The sequence below is a fragment of the Saccoglossus kowalevskii genome, chromosome 17 (assembly GCF_978046115.1).
Source record: "Saccoglossus kowalevskii chromosome 17, keSacKowa6.1, whole genome shotgun sequence".
Classification (NCBI taxonomy): Eukaryota; Metazoa; Hemichordata; class Enteropneusta; family Harrimaniidae; genus Saccoglossus; species Saccoglossus kowalevskii.
In genome coordinates, this window is record NC_140657.1 from 11,366,561 (window position 1) to 11,387,759 (window position 21,199).

The 21,199-nt window shown below is 34.5% G+C and overlaps 1 protein-coding gene across 1 annotated transcript in view; it reads left to right on the top strand.

Annotated features, from left to right (window-relative positions):
* Positions 1-2,563: 2,563 nt before the first annotated feature.
* Positions 2,564-21,199, top strand: part of LOC102801483 (uncharacterized) — a 29,373-nt gene continuing 10,737 nt past the window's right edge. Inside the window, exons 1-11 of the mRNA XM_085491854.1 lie at positions 2,564-2,828; positions 4,198-4,280; positions 5,900-6,055; positions 7,208-7,327; positions 8,056-8,134; positions 9,565-9,751; positions 13,989-14,064; positions 14,504-14,671; positions 18,352-18,419; positions 19,601-19,683; positions 20,471-20,577. Coding sequence (XP_085347980.1) covers positions 2,612-2,828; positions 4,198-4,280; positions 5,900-6,055; positions 7,208-7,327; positions 8,056-8,134; positions 9,565-9,751; positions 13,989-14,064; positions 14,504-14,671; positions 18,352-18,419; positions 19,601-19,683; positions 20,471-20,577 — 1,344 coding nt within the window. The 5' untranslated portion in view covers positions 2,564-2,611. The remainder of the gene's footprint in view (positions 2,829-4,197; positions 4,281-5,899; positions 6,056-7,207; positions 7,328-8,055; positions 8,135-9,564; positions 9,752-13,988; positions 14,065-14,503; positions 14,672-18,351; positions 18,420-19,600; positions 19,684-20,470; positions 20,578-21,199) is intronic.

Here is a 21,199-nt window from a genome sequence, read left to right on the forward strand (position 1 = left end):
TCGGCTAGTTATATTTCCGATAGGTGCATAACTTTGTACAGTGAAGAGACTGTTCTAAATCATAACATGGACTTTCTTCAGACAAGTGAGTAGAACTGGTAATATAAATTCAAAATATTATTTGTCAATTTGTGTATTTTTACTTCACAGAAATGAAATCTGCCGAAAAAGTTGTGCATAGTGGATTGCTTGTAGTAATGTTTATTTATCAAAATGCTTTTTCGAGGCGACAGTTTTATCTCAACTGTTTATAGTAAAACATTTTATCTGAAGAAGATATATCTACAAATTAGACTGACTGAAGTTCTCCTCTCACTAAGCATTTATGTTGCTTCATATATACATGTAAAAATCAATAACAATACATGAAAATATATATATATATGGGGGGGGTTTACAAATATGTCATTTTTTCTAAAGGGGCACCCTCTTTTACAAAATGAATACTCGTGTTGCATTAATAGAACGAGTACGGACAAAACATGGAAAGAAAGAACACACAAAGAGGAATACCAAAAGAAAAAAAAAAAGAATCATCAAACAGGCAAAGATGTTAGTGGTTGATGCATATAGCTCTGATATGGGAGAAAAAGTTGTTAAATCCAAATATGGACATAAACCAGATACTGTTATTATTACTAATAAAATTGCCAAACCGAAGCTGTTGCCAAGGAAACACCTCAATTGTCTAATTTACTTACGAAAAATCAATGCATTTGAGAACCCTGATAATGCTGATGACAGGCTGGACGTACAACGTAATCAATCAAATATTTTTTTCGTACACTGTAAAAATGTGTCATTTTTCTCGGTACGTACAGGAATTTACATCCAAAATAAAAAAAAGTCGTAAAGAATAATCCAGGGAAATTACATTTTCGAAACTGTAAAACGACCAGATGACACATTTCACTGCAAAATTCAATTTTCACTGTAAACTGTAAAAACGTCTTTTTTTTCCTTGTAAATTGTAAAAAGCCCTTTTTATTTCCCGTAAAACTGTACCAGCTACCCCCTTGCCCCCCCTCTTGTTATAGCATAGTACATTGAGTGCAATAATTGGTACCAGCAGAGGTACATTACTTGGGGTTTGTAACTACGGTGACATGATACCAAGATCCCGTCACAATCTCGCTCTCGCATAAGCGTTCCAACTCAGAAAAAATGCGAATGCGCATGCCCGAGGTAACTCGGATACTGGGATGTCCAGGTGGATCAAAACAGCTGCTCACGATATGACGGAGTACGAGAACTATATTTTCTGTACATTTTCGATGTATTACATTTTTCACTGTGATAGTGACAAGAAAAGTTTATTTTTTTCATTACAAACCTTGAACATTGATATGCGTCATGTCAGAAGGTCGTAGCCTCAGTCTCGCTATCTACGAGAAGAGACTTGAATGGGATCTTGACATGATGTCACCATACAGTACTATGCTAGTTGCAAACCCCAAGTAATGTACCTCTGGTACCAGGAAGATATGTATACAGTTTGTTAAACGATGGTGCTAGTTTCCTTGCTTTAAAAAACAAACAAACAAACTATTATTCATTATTTTATATGTCCACATTTCCTCTGTTGCTACCTTTAATACATCATATTTACAAAAAAGGTTTTTACCACCATAAAAATTTACAATCAAATCACACCGTTTTTTGGTCAAACTACATGTAAACTTAACTGTTGTTCTACCGATATGTTTTATTTATTATACTAGTACATTTACAAATATGTTTTGTTTTTTTAAGTTAAAAAGTGAATAAAATATGACAAATATTGTTATACGTTGTCGTGTTTTAAAATGTTATGCCCCCCGGACAGCTGTCATAAAATTTCAAAGCCCCCCAGAGCCACCCATATTTTTCCGTTACCCCCCATTTTCTCAACCCCTCTGCCATAAATTCTGCTCACACCCTTAGGCACTCAAAATGAAACTATGACCTCAGATAATTTTAATTTTATTAGGAGTAAAATCGTCCAAATGTAATTTCCAGCATACAAATCTGCATAATACTAGTATTACATTTATTTTGATGTTGGGCATAGTGCGAATAAATTACATACATTTCTGTTTTGCCAATTCATACAAAAATAGTAAAATTTCGTAACTATAGTCGGAATATCTCCAAAAATTTTTTATATAGTATTTTATTTTTGATTGAATTTTACATCAAAGTACCTTTCGTTTTATTACATGATGTGTTTGGACTTTGGATTTTGTTTGCCTGAATATAAACTTATTAAAACAATTACATTATCTTTGGAAATATAAAGGCCCTTACTTCGACATTCACCCTCAATCCTGTGCCACAAGACGGAATGACAAATATCACATGCAACTATTGACTGCAGAACGAACATTCTGAGCATTTGGCCCCTGGAGTAGTAATGTTCATGGTATACATGCATAATATTTCATATGCATCTTATTTCAGGCTATAATTTCATTATTAATATATATTCCCATTTTTATAGTTCATATTTACATTGATTTGTAATTTGAAATTACTCCTCTGTCACACGCTAGTGAGCTTCGAACTCTGACCTCAACGTTGACCCATCGTTGAAATATGGCGACTTGCGTGCGGATGTATTCTTTCTTGAACGATGTCAAATAGCGATATTTGCCGAGAAATGGCAAGCACAAGTCGTGTTGGTGGTGAATTGGAGCAATTGAAAGATGATATCGAACAGATACAGCTGGTTTTAGGAGCAAACGGTAAAAGAGATTCGTCAGACGAATACGAGTCTGCCTCCGAAGATGACATTCACGATGGTGACTCTGAGACTGAAGCGGGTCCGAGCGGTATTCCATCTATTCCAGGTGATGTGACGTTATACTCTCTTACAATCCAACAGTTTGATCCTGTCTTACCCAAAGAACGAGACTAAAACACTGTTTAAATATTAACTTTAAATACCTCTGTCATCTGTACTTGTGTTCGTCTTGACATAGTCCTTTGTTGAAGAACCGGAAAATCAACAAATACTAATTTAAAAAAAAAAAATCATCCGCTATACGTATATAAATAAACAAGTTGTGAAACATGGCACCTCGTAAATCTACATCGTGTCGGTTTCAATAAAACCAAGTTAGCGATTATGAACAATGGTTATTAACGTAACACCTGATCCCCTCTAAAATTTTTGTTTCGCATTTTGAGGTAAGAAATCGAAATTTGAAACCGACACGATGTAGATTTACTAGGTGCTATGTTTCACAACTTGTTTATTTATATACGTACTGCGCATGATTTTTTTTTTAAATTAGTATTTATTGATGTTCATCCCCCAAGTGACTGTGGAACCGGGGTATTGGTTTCGGTAATATTGTAGGCGTGCTCGTCCTTATTTCGTTTTTTGTATGAAATAAGTGTTCAATAGCTGATAAATCGTACTGCAATTACAAGAACACGACGAAACCAATAACTACACAAGAACTGGCCCTAAAAGCTTGTGGTGTACCTTGTACTTAACGTTTCATGGTATATTTAAAATTGCTTTCTATGAAGTTCTCTTTTCTGACCTCTTCTTGTATTCTTGTTAGCTTCGTCTTGTATAATCGTAAAGTTCATACACTTGTTTTCAAGAAAACATGAATTTTTTTATTATGAAATTTATAAAACATGTATACTCTCAGCGCAACAAAGACATTCGCTTCATCTTTATAAATATTTATAAATTTTCAATGGCAGTTGAATCAAACCAGCCAATCAATGAGCACAGTGTGATACCTCATTTGAAAATGTTCCAGTGTTATTCAATTATCCAATAGAAACATCTTGTTTCTGTTTGAATTGTAAAATTTATAAATATTTATAAAAATGAAGCAAATGTCTTTGTTGCGCTGAGAGTAAAACAGGTATACAGATGTATGCTACTATTGTCAAAGTCGTCAGACCATCATGCACTGCAGAACTCATTACTGTAAAAGGATTAATTATTCACTGGGTTTTAATTTTGCTTATTTTCGCTGACTGGAAAGTACGCTAAATTAAAACCCAGTGAATATGTAAAATTGAGCATAGAACACATTATCCAAATGTTAAAACCGTCAATTTAAAACCCACTGAATATGCCTGAAATGCTAAATCAGCGAAATTTAAACCCAGTGAAAAATTAGGCATTTTACAGTATATGACCATGCTGCGTAAATGTGAACTCAAAAGTAAGTATTTTTTTGTTTTTTGTAGATGATCACATTGGTACAGGTAGTTTGCTAAGATCTCCACCAAGTTCAAAAGACGGTGTTCAGATTGCAGTGGGATCACCGCAGGTACGGCTATAACTATCATCCATACACACTATTCATACATGTTTTAGATTCCAACACACCCCTGTGGGAGATATGAAATTCTTACGAGGATGCCGCAAAGTATTGACCAAAGTGTAGCTGAGTTAGATGTGACAGTGTACTGTCTGAGTACATGTTTTATAGTATTCTCGTAGTAACCTTTAGCTAAAGAAAGAAAAATAATGCCTTTCCGGTATTAAACCCACCCTTGCCTTTTCCAGGTCGACCCTGTGTCTTTTTTCATTGCCAAACTGGAAAATTGGGACTTGTAGGTACTGTAAAATGACTAATTTTCACTGGGTTTAAATTTCGCTGATTTACCATTTCAGGCATATTCAGTGGGTTTTAAATCCACGGTTTTATCATTTAGATAATGTGTTCTATGCTAAATTTTACATATTCACTGGGTTTTAATTTAGCGCATTTTCCAGTCAGCGAAATAAGCAAAATTATAACCCAGTGAATAATTAACCCCTTTACAGTACTCCTTTCAGCTCTATTTAAAATTCTTCATTTTGGAACCAAAATGTCAACCTGTACATGCAAGATATGGTGTGTTATAGACAAAAATAACAATATTGGCCAAGCAGCATTCCCGAATAATAAATTGAGAATAATTAATTGCTTTTCATACAATAAAAAGTTATTCCTTTCTGTCTCAGGGATTGAAATATTATTTTTTTCCTTGCATGCACAGTGTGCATGTTGAATTTGAAATTTACCTGCACTAAATTGTTGTGAAATGCACCACTTTTAAAGTTATAATAAAATTTACTAGTTCTCGATCAATGTGAACACGAAAGAATTTGCTTTTTTTTAGTTACCTTACAATAATTGTTGAACTTAATTTAGGCTTAGTGAATATAATGAGAAAATGTTGTGTTCATTGCTACATGCACAGCGTGCACATTATATTTTGAGTTTATTTGCACGAGCTGATAATCTATGTGCATAGTGCAGTGTGCACCAGAGTATTTCGACCCCTGTGTCTCTACTTTTGTTTTCAGTGTTACCAGAAACACGCTGTTAATTTTTCATATAACCTTATTATTATTCTACATTTTATCAATCCAAACACTTGTATGCCCAGGATTGAGGAAAATTATGAAAATTTAATATGGCTTCAATTAATCATTATGACTAGATAAATACAATATACGAGATATTGTAATGCAATACTTAGCTAGACAAGGTCGCGTGAGTTGCGCCCTCTCCGGTACTCCAAACCCAACACACGTCTGACAGAACAATGTAGTTTTTCACTTCCCCCAATGATTTTATTGTTGGTACCAATCAAATTGCGTGAATTCGCAATAGAGATCTTGCTGACAATACATACAGTATTCTGTCAGGCGAGGGCACCACTCACAAGACTACATGTCAGGCTAACCAATAAACAGTGCTATTTTCTTTGAGTGGACACTGCAGTGGTGCGTCTATGATAAAAGTAATAATGTATGTACATACTGGTAGAGGGCACAATTGATTTTTAATGTTTCAACATAAAAAAAGCAATTATTTTTCTTCATATAATATGCTCTGATCAATTTGGTCCAAAATATTAATAATTTTAAAATAATAAAGACTTGATGTTCTTTTAGGGCAATGCAGTATATAATGTTGAAGCTGACTATGACAAGGATTTACAGGATTCCTCGCCACTGCTGTGCTTGCAGCAAAACATGGAATACCAGAGAGCTATTGAAGAAGAAATCAAGAAATTACACTTCATGATTGCAACCAATAATAAGAGACAGGTAAATTATTTCAATTTATTTGCCAATTATGAATCTCAATTTTATGATTTCAGCTTTCAAAGCTGGTATTCATGCTCCGTAGTCTGTATTCTCCAAGCAAGATGTGTTTATTTGTTATTTATCTCCTCAAAACTATGGCCGAGTCAGAGCATATATATATGGCAGAATATGATACTTAAAAAATACAAGCTCCTCTCTGATTGGTCTGACTGTTAGGTGTTATGGTTAGGTAGCCAATCAGGCACACTTTTCTAAGTAGCTTTGGATTGACTTCAACACTATACTATTCCGAGGATGTTTTAAAGTGTGCCCTCTTTGACAATTTGATATCCCACCTTTTTGTTTCTATGGGCTATGCCAGCTCTGATTGGACACATTTTTCAGACGCTTTACCAATCAGATTTATGCACTTTACCACAGCTTAATAGCTTAATATTGTGTGCAAGGTAGGGCAATATGAGATAAATGATGATAAATAAAAACTGGTCAAACTTGTTTTAAAAATGTGGAAATTTTTTTTTTTTTTTTTTTAAATAAATTACGGCACCCAAATTTTAAATGGTTTTATTAATATTAACAGAGGGTGCAATAGTGAAATAAGTTTGAAAAAAAGATTGGTGCACTTATTTGGAATGCATGCTGACCAGATTTTCTGTTTTTGTCCCAAGGAAAGTACAGACTATAAACAGTGACTATTTCGTGAATTTGTGTTGAAAAGAGGGAATTGGTGGTAAACAGGTTATTGATCTAGTCAAATGGTCAATGTCTTGGCAATGGAGTTATATAATGTAACAGAGCTACACAATGTACAGTGTATATTCCTAAAATCATATTTCTATAAAATGAACTGTGAGTGCAACTTTAACACTTTGTGCACTATTGACTACTTTTGACACCATTAACAAAATGGTTTCGTACAGTCTGCTCCTCTCGACATGAAATGTTTATAAAAAATGACAAACCTTTTGATTAAAAACTAAAAGCAATATCTAAAGCTGTCTGTCTGGTCCAAAATAATGATGAAATTTTGTGAGAATTTTAAAGAATGAACAAATATTTGCACTGTTTTTTAGGGCGGGAAAAAATATCTGGCCCTCAAAAGTTTAACAAATACATTGAAGTATAGTAACACCTTGTGTATTTCTCTTTCAGAATGAAATCAATCAAGAGTTAAATGGTGATAAATCCTCATCTTTACAAAGCAAGTCAACGTTTAAAAGTTTTTTTAATAGATATTTCCAGGAAGGCACTTGTAAAGAAGGCACCTATACAGTGAGTATCACATTATTTAAACACAACTTCTCGCTAAACTTTAACATATTTCAGAATCTTTTGTCTTTTTTTAATAATTTCTTTATTCATTTTGTAGCTACTGGATTAAAATGGGTCTTGCGCAAAAATTTGAAAGAATGTTAAAATAATTATGCAGATTTATTTTGTCAAAGATGAATTTGTCGTATAAAAGGTTGATTGATTTCGTTCAAACTTAGTACAAAGACACGTCATACTGGTTGACATATGCACATCAATTTTTATTTTATTTTTGTTTAATCTTCGGATGACTGGTGGCCATTTTTATCTTAAAAAATCAACATTTGTACATGTCGTTGTTTCTCAGGCTTGGCTTGACTGATTGACATCTCTCATGTTGGGTTACTGATGCATTTTTTTTTTCTTTTATGCCATGCATCCTACATATAGATGTATAGTTGTTGTTTCTTGATTTGATTAAAATTGGCTGACTGGCGGCCATGTTGTTTTCATTGTCAAACTTCTCAGACATTCTTTGTCCAATATAGTTTGAATGTTGTCACTTTTCAAAAGTTAAATAATTTTTCTATTTTTTCCAAAATTTTGATCAGATCTGTAGCCAATTAGAAATTATGTCCATTTGATCCAATATTACTCAAAAATATTATCAAAAATTTATGAAAACTGACAACATTTTGGAAAAATGATGCACTCAAAGGGTTAATGATATTGTTTATACTTACTTACAGGTACCACCTATGAACAAAGAAACCAAGTTGAGACAGAAACTTGGTTATCAAAGTGCACATGTTGGTAAACCTAGGAAATGTGAGTCAACAGCTATAAATCAGCTATTGTTATTGGCTACTTTTAATCACATGACAACCAGAAATGATTATTCATTCATAATCAGAAACCTTATTGGTCAGTGTCAGTCACATGACCATCAGCAATGATTATTCATCCATAATCAGAAACCTTATTGGTCAGTGTCAGTCACATGACCATCAGCAATGATTATTCATCCATAATCAGAAATCTTATTGAGGTTTATGAAGTTACTGCATTTATTGTATATAATATAGGTACTATAGCTTCGTCTCCATCTAGTTCCAAACCGTCTTATATCTCAGACAGGTGCCTTAGTATAGGGCACATATTTTTTATGTCATTTTACAGTACTGGTACTCATTCCGCCTAACCTCTCGCTTTTATTGCTTTTTGTCCGACCGCTCATTGCTTAATTTTCAACCACTCACTTCTTTACGACCGGAAAACGATCACATATTTTCGCCCTTTTTCCAGTCACTCGTTTATAATTTGGTCATAAACCTGTGGTATTTCGGTGTCTCATAGACAAGACATTGTGAGATACATATGCATATCATTTTGTTTCACTATCTAGAACAGCCAACTGGCAGACATTTTTTTCATGAATGTACTTTTACATGCCTTGGATAGTTATTTCAGCATTATTTTATAATGTTCTTAGCTCTGCTGTCAACTTTGACGAGTGGAACTTATCATATGTGATAAGTGATTGTTTTTTCATTTTTGGTAAAAAGTGATATTTTTGACTTCTTGTTAAAACTGCAAGTCTGATTGCTTTGATATTATACATATAGGTACTACAGGTCACAGTCCCTCTATCTATAGAAGAACTGTGTACAGGTGAACCTCTCAGATTTGTTCATTTCATGATGATATTTTCAATTCTCTAATTTTGATGAATATTTTTTTCATTTTTGGTAAAAAGTGATATTTTTGACTTCTTGTTAAAACTGCAAGTCTGATTGCTTTGATATTATACAATATAGGTACTACAGGTGGACCTCTCAGATTTGTTCATTTCGTGATGATATTTTCAATTCTCTAATTTTGATGAATATTTTTTTCATTTTTGGTAAAAAGTGATATTTTTGACTTCTTGTTAAAACTGCAAGTCTAATTGCTTTGATATTATACAATATAGGTACTACAGGTGGACCTCTCAGATTTGTTCATTTCGTGATGATATTTTCAATTCTCTAATTGAAATGTGCATGCTAACAGTGGAGCTGTCTCAGTTGAGAGGTTACTTGTAAATGATCAAAATAAGTTCTAATGATCTAGATTTATAATTGCAATTTTTAGGTCTATATGCACTTTCTCGTAATAGTGTAATTATGATACTGGGCTCAAAATCACAAATTTGGCATTTAGGAAATTTCAGATGAATACCATCTCAAGTTAGATAACTCTTTTTCCATTTTGTTCAGGGCAACCACGAGAGAAGACTATTCTTCACAAAGCGGTTTCTAGTGAACAAAAAAAGCGGCTCATGCAGCCATTGATCAATAAACAGGAAGTTTTAGAACGGAAGCTCACTTCACCACTTGAACTAGAAGAGGTGACAGAGTTGAAGAAAGATATAAACAATCTGAAGCTACAGATCAACGCTATCAGGTACGATGAAAGTTATTTTATCGGGAACACTTTATTCATATTAATTATTCGTTATTGATTCGTTTTATTTTCACTTTGAGTCATAGTATTGTTGTATTCCTTTAAAATTACATGTATCCCTATGGTAAACCATGGAACTATAAACCCCAGGAAGAACAACGAAACTAAGAGGATTAAAAAAACCTTTGTCTTAGTTTATCTTACAGTGCTTTCGCTTTTGTTTCCACGACATTAGTCATACTCCATGTTAGTTGCCGCCGATACGCCTGTATCAACCGCTTTGCTGGAAACGGAAAACTTGAAAAAAATATTTCATATCTGCGCAGTAAAATATTTCGTTAACTACGCATGCGCAAACAAGTCAGTCTGCAGGGTGACCTTCAGTGTACCGGAAATCATGCAACGGGTCGGAGTTTTAGCGAGATTTCATAATTTTCAATGTCGTTTTTAGATTATTTCATGTTTTTTTCAACCCTTGAAAAAATAAGGTTGCGAAAGTTTGCGAAACATGGGGTTTGGTATGCTGTTTGTTGTCGAGATATCCCGACTTATTCCGTGTTTCCCTTCGATCGCCAGAAGTGGCAATGTGTTTTTTTTTCCCGTTGAATGTCGCTCATTATCAGTGTTTTTGTCTTGGCGCCATTGTTTTTTTATGCTATAACCGAAACAACTCGATCACGTGATCCCCGAAGTCGCCTGATTGACTCCGAAAATGACCGATAGTCGGAGATAAACGTTCATTTGCGTAAATCGGCTTATTTTTTAATGCGACGAAATAAACAGTCAAAATAAACATTCGTCATCGCGGCAACTATCATAGTTCAAAGGAAACGAAGTGGTTGTTCTTCCTGGGGTTTATAGTTCCATGGGTAAACTAACACAACCTTGACTGTTTCAGACCATTTAACTATTCAAGGTTATTGGTACTAAAGTAAAAGTAAACATACTTCGAAAGTAAATACAGTCATAGTTTATTTACATGGTGTGAATCCTTGACTGTCTATATAAACTGTGATTCAATGTAATTCTCTAGTTGTTTCTACCTGACGCTCTATGACGCATGTCATATTCCCGAGTATTCTTTGCTGTAGAATACTGTCTCGTTGTCACTCTGTCACCGTCACTGCGTGGTATATACATTGTATACACTACCAGACTCGTTCTAATACAAATCCTGTCTTAAATCCTGTTGTGATATCCAACCACATATTTCAGTAGAATTAAATTCACCACCGAAATGGTTGAAAATCATCTGAAAATAAACAAATTGAAATGCCTGGTCTTGTGACCTGATTAGCTGTTTAGTACCTATGTTTTTTTCAGCCATTTCAGTCATGAAAGCGTCAGAAAATCATCGTCTCAAGTTTACAGTGAAATAAATATGTTGTAAAGTGTTGTAATCACCCAGTGTTCTCCACAATCCAAATTAGCCGGTGGGCGGTCTAATTAGCATAAATTTGCATATTAATTTGCATATCATTTACATACAGCATTCTCGCATTTAGGACATGAACTGCAATACACACTAAGTTATTTACTATTCTCTTTTTAATTTAATTTAATTGGAACATGTTACAATTTTTTGAAATACAAACAGATTGGTCACTATCAATATTTACGAAATGCAAAATGTTTGAAATCGGTGATTTATGCGTTCGCAAATTATTCTGCGTTCATGAAATGCAATTCGAGTAACCAAGAGCAAGTACAAAACATAATTGAGTTATAATGTAGAAAATATACGAGATGATTTGCCCACGAAGCCAAAACGGACAATTTGTCAAAACAAAATCCATAACATTTTTATTTGTGGCATCAGTACTCACCCGTGCCGACGGACGGTAAGATGCATTTACGCATGTACGGCCACGATACGTTGCGTTTTCACACATTGTTTTGGAATTCAAGAAAAAAATGCTAGCAATCGGCAAAATAAAAGAATCTGATATGTTGTCGAAAGATTAGACATAAAAAATAGATAAATTGAAAAAAGTATGTGGAAAAGATAACTAAAATATTATTCAATTACAAATACTCGCGGTAAACTAATCCAGCAGCCATGTTTGATGTTTATTACCGCTTTCCGAATTCAGTACACGAACACCCAGAATGCGCTGTTCCCCTATGCAACTTAGATACTAATAGTAGTTTATAAATAAATAAACGCTGCTCGGACTGATAAGTATGATATATTGAAGATAATATTTGGTAATCGTAGTCCTAAATAACTATTAAAAATAGCTAGACGTTTCGAGCAATGGCTCTTTATCGATAGCATAGAAGCAAGTCACACTTGCTTCTATGCTATCGATAAAGAGCCATTGCTCGAAACGTCTAGCTATTTTTAATAGTTATTTAGGACTACGATTACCAAATATTATCTTCAACTTAGATACTAAATCGTTACAGCGCCAACAGCGGTGGGTAGCAGACGGTCGTTGAATGGGGTAGGCCAAAAGGTCATCAGTTTGCCTTCTCCATGCTGTTTTCACAATGAAAATCGAGCGAACTTTGTAAATACGGCTAGAATTTAAATTTTTGTTCGAGTTTACATGCAATCTGCTAATATATTTGTTTATTTTCTGTGCATATACATTTCGTTCGTATTTACTTCTTTCTTTCATGATCGGAAGACGATTATTAAAAATACAGCTGTAAATTGAAACCACTGTAGTTGCGTGTCGTGAGCAATAAGTGGCAACAATGTCGGGCGACAATGAATTCAAGCGATTGACACATTGCCATGAATACACTTGATAACTGCTTGCAGACTTCCAATGGACATTGTTTATGTTTGGACAGTTGAAACAATAGCAAAATAAAGGGTTGGGCAACTACTCTTTTGTTTAGGCTTGGGAAGAACAATGCAAGCTTTTTACAAATAATTTCAGCTGGATGTACGTTGGTGGGCGGGTGTTGAGAGTTACTGGGCGGCCGTAAAACTTGATGGGCGGGCCGCCCGCCTAAAACCCCTTGTGGAGAACACTGTCACCCATTTGTCAATTTCACCAACTTTAGAAACATGTGCTTGTGCTCAAAGTCAGTTTGGGATTTTTGCAAGATTTGCTTCAGTATCAAAAACGTAGACGAGATTTATGTTTAGTTTGACTGTCATAAATTTGAATTAATGCATGTGGGGGCCGTGCTAATAGCATCAGTAATATTCAATGTCATGAAATCAACGACAGCTGAATGTGAAAATGTCAGTTTGTTTTTTCAAACACACATGGGTTCTTCTACGCACCTTTTTGTCATATTAATTAATTTGGAATCCATCTATCTTTCTGTTTGTGTGTTCAGAACCGTTTCTCAGACATTCAAACTTAACACGCAGGCTATGCATGATGATTCACATAATATGCACATCAATTTTTATTCAATACTGTAAAATACTTTATTTTCGCTTGGAATTAATTTTCGTTTTTGTCGCTGAAGGGATGACTCAGTGAAAATAAAAACTTTTTTCTTATATTTCACATTCAACTCATCAAAAATCAATGAAAATAAATTCCATACAAAACACCCAAAAGGCCTTTTCAGCGAAAATGAATTCCAGCTAATAAAAATAAAAGTATTTTACAGTACCATTTGATCAAGTATGGCTGACTGATGGCCATTTTGGATATCAAAGTTGCTAAATTCTGAAATTTTAACATGTAGGGCACTTCTTCTCGGTGATGAACAGGACTATTTCATTCAAATTTTGTAAGCTGACCTTGCATATTGGGTTATAGATGTAAATCATAGATTCAAACACAACTGGTTGACTGGAGTGTACTCAAAGGTGAAAGAATTATAAATATTACTGATCTCATTAATTTGGTGTACATGAACTATAATGTGAACTAATCAATTATATGCCAATCTGGGAGCAATCAACTACCAATCAGAGGTCGAGCCGAGTCAAACATGAACTTCTCTTGTTTTTCTTCTTATTCCTTACATTGTTGTGTTGTGCCATTTATTTTTTTGTCCTCACCTATGCATTTCTACTGTTTGTTAGGTGAACGAATCATTTTGATTTCCAACTGCATTATGGGAAATCAGGATGGTTGGATGAGCGTGACCCAAATAACGAGCGCGGCCTTGCTATTTACTCCAATGAGTATGCAGACAGTAACTAGTCAAAGCTCAAATCACTCACCTGAAGAGTGCATTTATTAAATGTAACAGCTCTTGTCCATCTCGTTTTGCATAATACTTTCACTGGTATTTTTTCATATTATTTTATTTACAGAACAAAATCTGACCGTGAGTTACTCTCAGAGCCGTTCGATGATGGAATGGATTGGCAAAAAATATCATGTGTTGATGTGAGTGTTCAGAGGGTTTCAGGATTTTCACACAGAATTTTGCGTCTTGTGAAAGAACGATTTCCTGTGCACTGTTTGAGGTTAAAAGTACACGTTTCTAATACAGCTGCAATAACAGTTGCGTATATTAGACGTACAATTTGTGCAATATAAGGAAATGCATTACTGATGCATTATACACCTGTAATGATCGATTTTTGTTTGGAAATGGTCCAGTCATGTTAGAAAAATGGAAAAAGCGCTAAATTAAAACCCAGCAAATGTGTAAAATTTAGCATAGAACACATTATCTAAATGATAAAACCGTCAATTTAAAACCCACTGAATATGCTTGAAATGATAAATCAGCGAAATTTAAACCCAGTGAAAATTAGACATTTTACAGTATATAGTTCGCTGAATGATATTATTAAAAAACGTTGTTTCATTTGTTTCCCAGTTTGATGGTGACAGAACTGCTATGCAGTGTATGCTTGCTTGGAAACACATGTTCCATCCATCAATCAACAACAGCAAGGCATGGACTAACAAAGAGGATGAGCAGTTATTAGAAATAATAGAACAGCATGATGCTAAAGACTGGGATGCCATAGCCGAAGAACTTGACGTATGTTTGCTTTTCACTCATTCGGTTGATCTATCGGTGTTATCTCATCCTGTTTTATAATTGCAAAAATATATGTAGCAAGACAAGTAATTATAGGGGTGGTGGTAGCACTGCTGATAAAGCAGCTGATCAATAAATGAGTTTTGAGTTAAAAGAAGAAGGGGGGGTTGTAGCTAGCCCAATTTGCTCACTGGTTTCCCTGCTTCCCTGTCTCCCCCCCCCCCCTCCTCCTCCAAGAAACATTTTTACACAAGATCACATTTCTAAGGTAACGACAAAACTCGAAACTTGTCTACTGAGTCTGTGATCTTTTTCACATGTATATGTGTATAGTGGTACATGCAGTATATGTATACCCTCTTATGCAGGGTTTCATTCTGTGTCTATATTGCCCTACGTGATGGGCCATATTCTGCCAGGTGGTTGAATTACTGGAACGGAAATAACAAGTAAAATTCAGGTGGTCCTACTAATTCTTGTATTATTGGTTTCAGTCACAAGCAGGCTTTTCAGCCAGCTGCCGGCCTGTCTGCCTAGGCTGGCACAACATAGGCACTTATCACTCATGATTATAATTGATAAGGTGAATTTATACAAACCTGTCGACTTTTGACTAAAAACTTTCTGTTCTTACAAAATAACTATAAATAATCAACAAAAAATAGACTACAATCTTTAGCTACACACCAGCAACTATTACATTTTAGGAGAGATTTTGGACAGGCACTCATTCTCTGGCTATAATACTGATCACGTGGTATTTTTGTCTGAGTACATCATCATCTCCACCATTTTGTTTGAAAGATTTTATTTTTAGGTGGTGGTGCTTTAAGGTAGAGATGCAGTTTATTTGGCTTGCTTTTTAATTGAGTAATTAGACAATGAAGATGGTATTATATATCCAACATGTTATATATTTTCTGAAAGCTTATTATACAAACTTTGTAAAACTTGTCTTTATTTTAAATATCCAGAATGCGTTTTTGATTTTGGGTCAAAAATATGCTTTTTTGGACAAAAGTGGTTTAAAAAAAATTAGCTTAAAAACTTCAAGTCCATTTGTGGGTAAAATTACATCACTGGATACCTTGGTATACTACTAATTCAAATGCGTCCACTCATCTCTCTAACGACTTTCAAAGTCGCACAGCATGACCTCAAAGTTCACTCTTTTCTATTTTTGCATAATTTATATATCCATGTTAATTGCGGACTTGTTATTTTTGTTCCACTCGCCGTAATAAACTGTCCGGACGCATTTTGAAGGGGGAACACCTTGTCAATAATGTGTGAAAATTTCGAGGCAAATGGCCAAAGCGTCTATCAGCTATTTTAATTTAAAACCCAAGAATTCACCAAAAATAGAAGACGAGAAAAAGGCTAATTTGCATATTTGTGCGTTAAACCGGGATTTACTGCTTTGTCATACTTTGTCATACTTTCTAGACTATTGAAATTGAAAGTTGACGTATAGACATAGACATTTTATGTAAAATCGTTGGACCAGAACAACTGCTCTTGAATATATAAATCAGAAACACGTCATTCATACCAGTGTTTTGATGGGGTCGGTAAAAACACGTGGCAATGCCCAGTAAATATAACGTCATCTCATGAATTATTAAACAGGGGGCGGTCCTAGGAAGGTGACCTTTTATCACGATCAAAACATGGCTTCTCTTCGATGTATTTTCAATAAAAAATCTACGAGTATTTCAGAGCCTATGGTTTACCGTGAAGAGTACAAAGTGGGATATTAAATTATTTATCCTTGATGATTTTTATGTAGTATTGAGAACCAACTCCAGGAAGCGAACGCACAATAATGAATAATCGCGTAATCCTAGAATCGAAACGCGAGGCACAGAAGTTTTGTTCATCGTTTCCAATCCCATTTTTCCCACTGCAACATATTTGTTAAAAGAAATATTTGAATTATGTTCGTTTTTTAAGGAGGCATTTTTTTATTTTTCCGATTTTGGCAACGCCTTATTCAGGGATTTTCTAAGACAGTCGCAGACAATCAGCGCACGGATGTACGTACAAAACATGCTGTTGTACTACCAGCGACGGTCGCCTGCAAGAAGAGAGCTCCAGCTCCTAACGTAAAAGTTTTAAAATTTCGACCGGTTTTAAATAATTAGTGTTGGAAATCTGACATGTTTTAAGAGTGCAAAATTAAGGTGCATTTTCGAGCGGTCGAATTTTTCTGAATAGAAATCGGCAAATGAAAAAAACAGGAGTGCTAAACAGTGTGCTTCGGTAGTTTAAAAAATGGAATGTCCGTCAAATTTACGTAAACTTCCCCATTTTTCACGGAAAAAGCAAAGGTCGTGGCCGTGTTGCAGGCTAAAAAACTCAAAAATCAAAACAAAATCATCAATCAGTAAGTATTATGACAAGGAAAGCAAAACATCAGACGCGGAGAAGCGGTCAGCGCGTCGAAAGAGTTGTTACCGTAATGTATCAAGTTACCTCTCCCTGTGATTTATTTTTCATTGAAATTATTTGGTTGTTTTCAATTAATTTTAGCGTACCTTTGCAATTTATTTTAGCATTGTCAGTTGTTTGCTTCATTGAATTAAACGGAGTTCGTCCGGTTGCAAACAAAGCTGTCTCGCACCACCGAGCAAAACTTGCGAATGATCGAAGTACAGGTACCCATTGGACAACTTGAAAGATACACAAAAGTTTGTATCTCCCCGACCCAGTGCAATATATCCGGTTAGAATCAAAGCTCACGTGTCCCTTATTTGAGGGACCAGATTCTGCCGTAAATTCGGGATGGGATTTAGAAAAAAAATAAAATGGGACTTTTAAGGTGTATTTTGGCGTCATTTCAATCATTCCTAATGCCTAAAATAGAGTCTAAGTTTTACCGTAGTCATTGACGCCTATTCAAGAGTATGATGCTTATTGTGACTAGCGTGAATGGGTAAGCTTCGTTTCGACTATGAGCAGTTATCACTGTAAACAATGTTAAATTATTCTTCACATGCTCAGTTTATTTTTTGAGAACAATTATTTAAAAATAAAATCTCTCAGTCAATCAGAAACTCGGATTCATGCCTTCAGGGAAAGTCATGTTTGGACGCTCACATCGATTTGTTTTTCGTTCGGTGGGCTGATGCCTTCGGTGTAGCTTTTGCATCTTCCGACATAGAAATCATCTGAATCTTCTTTCTACCTTTCTTTCTTTTCACACCACGCATAATGTAATGATAAAAATTAAGAAAAAACGCTGAGGAAATATAATGTTTGGTTTGCTAGCGAGCGAGAACTGATTTGAGAATAATTGCACATGCGCGTGAATTGAATGAACTATGACCCGTACAATCTCGATTTGCATATTGTCAATCAAAGGTCTTGTTATTTGGTTACTCATGCAAATTAGGCAATTGGACATAAACATTGCCACGTGTGAGTGTTTTTTATTTTTAACCAGAAAATAAACAGCATTGTTAACGGTGTTCCAATAAGAATTCATTGGTCAAATTTTCACAGAATGTTCTTTAGATAAAAATCTATATAAAAAACGAAAAAAACTATTTTTGATTGAAATTCACAAATAAAGTGCATCTCTACCTTAAGTAAAACATTGTTGCAATGACGACAGTGTCAGTTTAATTATTGCTAAAACTACAATGTTATGCACATTTGTCCGCAACTTGTTTTTTTAGAATGGGCGTGTGGGGTGGCAGTGTATACAAAGATATCAACAACATCTCAATAAAGATCATGTCAGTAAGTAAGTATGCAAATCATTTACATATTATATTTGTATTGTTATGTAGCTGAATTGTAAAAACAAGCTACATCTTCATCTTGCTACCGTGATTCTTCGTATAGCTACATGTCCTGATAGTTTTCTTCAAACTAAGCAATGTTCAATGCAACTGAAATAAATAGCCACTCGTCAAAAGAAGCTAAGTTCAAAGTTTTGACATGTTCGTCGTACTTTCCTTATGAGTTCATACCATCAGGATACCAAAAATAGAAAAAAATTGGGGGTCATCAGATTATTTTTTGAGATTCCTGAGTCTGAAGTATCATGGAAAATAGTCAAAATTGTCATTTTTACACTGGTTTCTATGGTGAGATTTGTTATTCCTATCTCAAAATTTGGCTTGCTGACTTATTAGTATTGATATATATTATTATTAATATGAAATCTAGCATAGTGAAATGTTTGAAAAATTGACATATAATTTTACTGAGTTTCCAGGGTGATAATATTTTTCCATGATATACAGGTTATCTCCCATAATGCATTGCACATATATAGAGTAACATCATGCACAGTAGTGGAAACATTTCATTGGAGTTTGTGTGTTACTTTCTTCAAGATTTCATTTTCATGGATTAAATACTATCAGGATACTGAAATTGAAAAAAAAGTATTTGGGCTTAGCAGACAATTTTTCGAGAAATGCATTTTTACACTGGTTTTACATGGTCTAATTATTTTTTCATACCTCAAACTTTTGCTCGGTGACGTCGTATAATATTATTTTCTTGAATCCCATCATGGTATTGGATAATTAAATTCATCGCGAACTGCTGTAACAGGCTCAATGTCAAGTCAACTTTCTGCCAACTTTTACAAAACAAAGCTGTGTACCGGGGGGTAATTTGTTTTCCACATTCAAAAAATAAAATGGTCAAGACCTGTAGCAAATGAAAAATATTGACCATTCAGTTAAAAATTAACCAGAAATATTATTAAAATATTTAAAATATTATGATTATTTGGTAAAATGTGTGAAATGTTGCATCTAAATTTTGGCGACAAAACATTTAAAATGTTAAAAACTTGTATAAAATATTCCCTTCTCAAAATTGTGCAAACCCCAAACAATAAAATATGAAACTCGTGTTTTACCAAAAATATAAATATGGGAAATTACATCAATTTTTTTTTTTTTGCAGAAAATTCACCCCGGAAGAGGACAAACTGATTGTGGAAATCATTGAAAAATTACGAGTGGGAAACATGATTCCATTCACCAAAGGTCAGTATGCAGTTCTGTGAATAGAAAAAAAAAATAGTGAAAACAAATTTGTGTGAGAAAGTCTGGTGGTGAAAGGGTTAAGAGTAGTCTGGGATGCATGTGCATGTTGTAGATGCCTCTATTTTGAACTTAAGAATACAACAATATTATTCTTGTTACTACTGTGTCCGAGTGACTTTTGAACATCAACCATTGCGTGCTTTCTAGTTTAACTGTTTCTAGCACACTCCTCCAGCAGCTGTACATGACACGATTTATTGTAATGAAGACAATAATAACTTGGAGAATACAGGTTTTGATGCGTATTACTCGCAAAACGCTGTAACTTTCAAATTTGATTTTTGGCCAAGTTACTCAAAATTGAAAGAGAATTCAACTAAGTTTTACCGAGAGGTAGAATCCAACTCATAATTCTTGAGAAAATTAAAATGGTTATATTTAATATTAAAATTAGTGTATATTCAAGTGTTGGTAACAGTGAACAACATTCTCTTGTGCGTTACAAAAAAATAATTTTGAAAAAGTGGGCCAGATAAAATTGGTTACGCATTCGTCTATACTTCATGTATTCATGTCTATTATCATGTCTATATACTTTACCTTGTTTGTATCATCGTAGGTGAAGGTCAATGTATATGTCGTAAAACTTTTTCTTGTGTTTACAATAACTCAAACAGTTTTTATACAGTTTCTTTCAAGTTAACGTTATATTAACTAGTTTGATATCTGGACCGCCATTATATTAGACAAAAATGAGGAAAGCCTTGTTCCTGTGTTTTTTTTCTAGTTGCTTATTTTCTTGAAGGCCAGTCTAGTCGGAAAATACTAACAAGATGGCACAATAAACTCAACCCTGATTTGAAAAGAGGTAGATTTACTGAATTGGAAGATCAGGTGAGTAGTGCATACATACATTTATCATCTCCATCATGCCTGCCAACCCTAACCAGGACCCTCCTCCTCCCAAATGTCATATTCATATATAGTCGATAGTCGTCACGCCACGCATGCTCGAGATATATGGGCCTCATATAAACAAAAATGATGACTTTGACTGTTGCGCAGATTAACGAGTACAAACTGAAACATTTTAACAAGCTTTAATTGGGAATTTTTCAGGTGATTGAAGGTAAGGAAGGAGTCAACGGCAGTAATTAGTGCAAATCACGCCCAAACATCATATTTGAGATTTCCATTAGAAAAGCACACTGAATTGTGGGAAAATAAATGTTTATCAACACAAATATCGCACATGCGCAGCACGACGACTACCGCCCTTTAACCTTTTAAATGAAATTTTGGTGTAATATTTTTTTTCAAATTTTTATCTGCGGTTATTCATATTACGGAGCTATTCATATTACTGATATAGTTTCTACCTTGCCATTTATTCAGTGTTATTTACTTGCTTTACTTTCTAAGTCAGTATCTACTATGAGTTAACAATTATTTCTCAGTACTTATTCACTGTTATATCGCTACACCATTACTTTCGACTTTCAACATCCTTGTACCC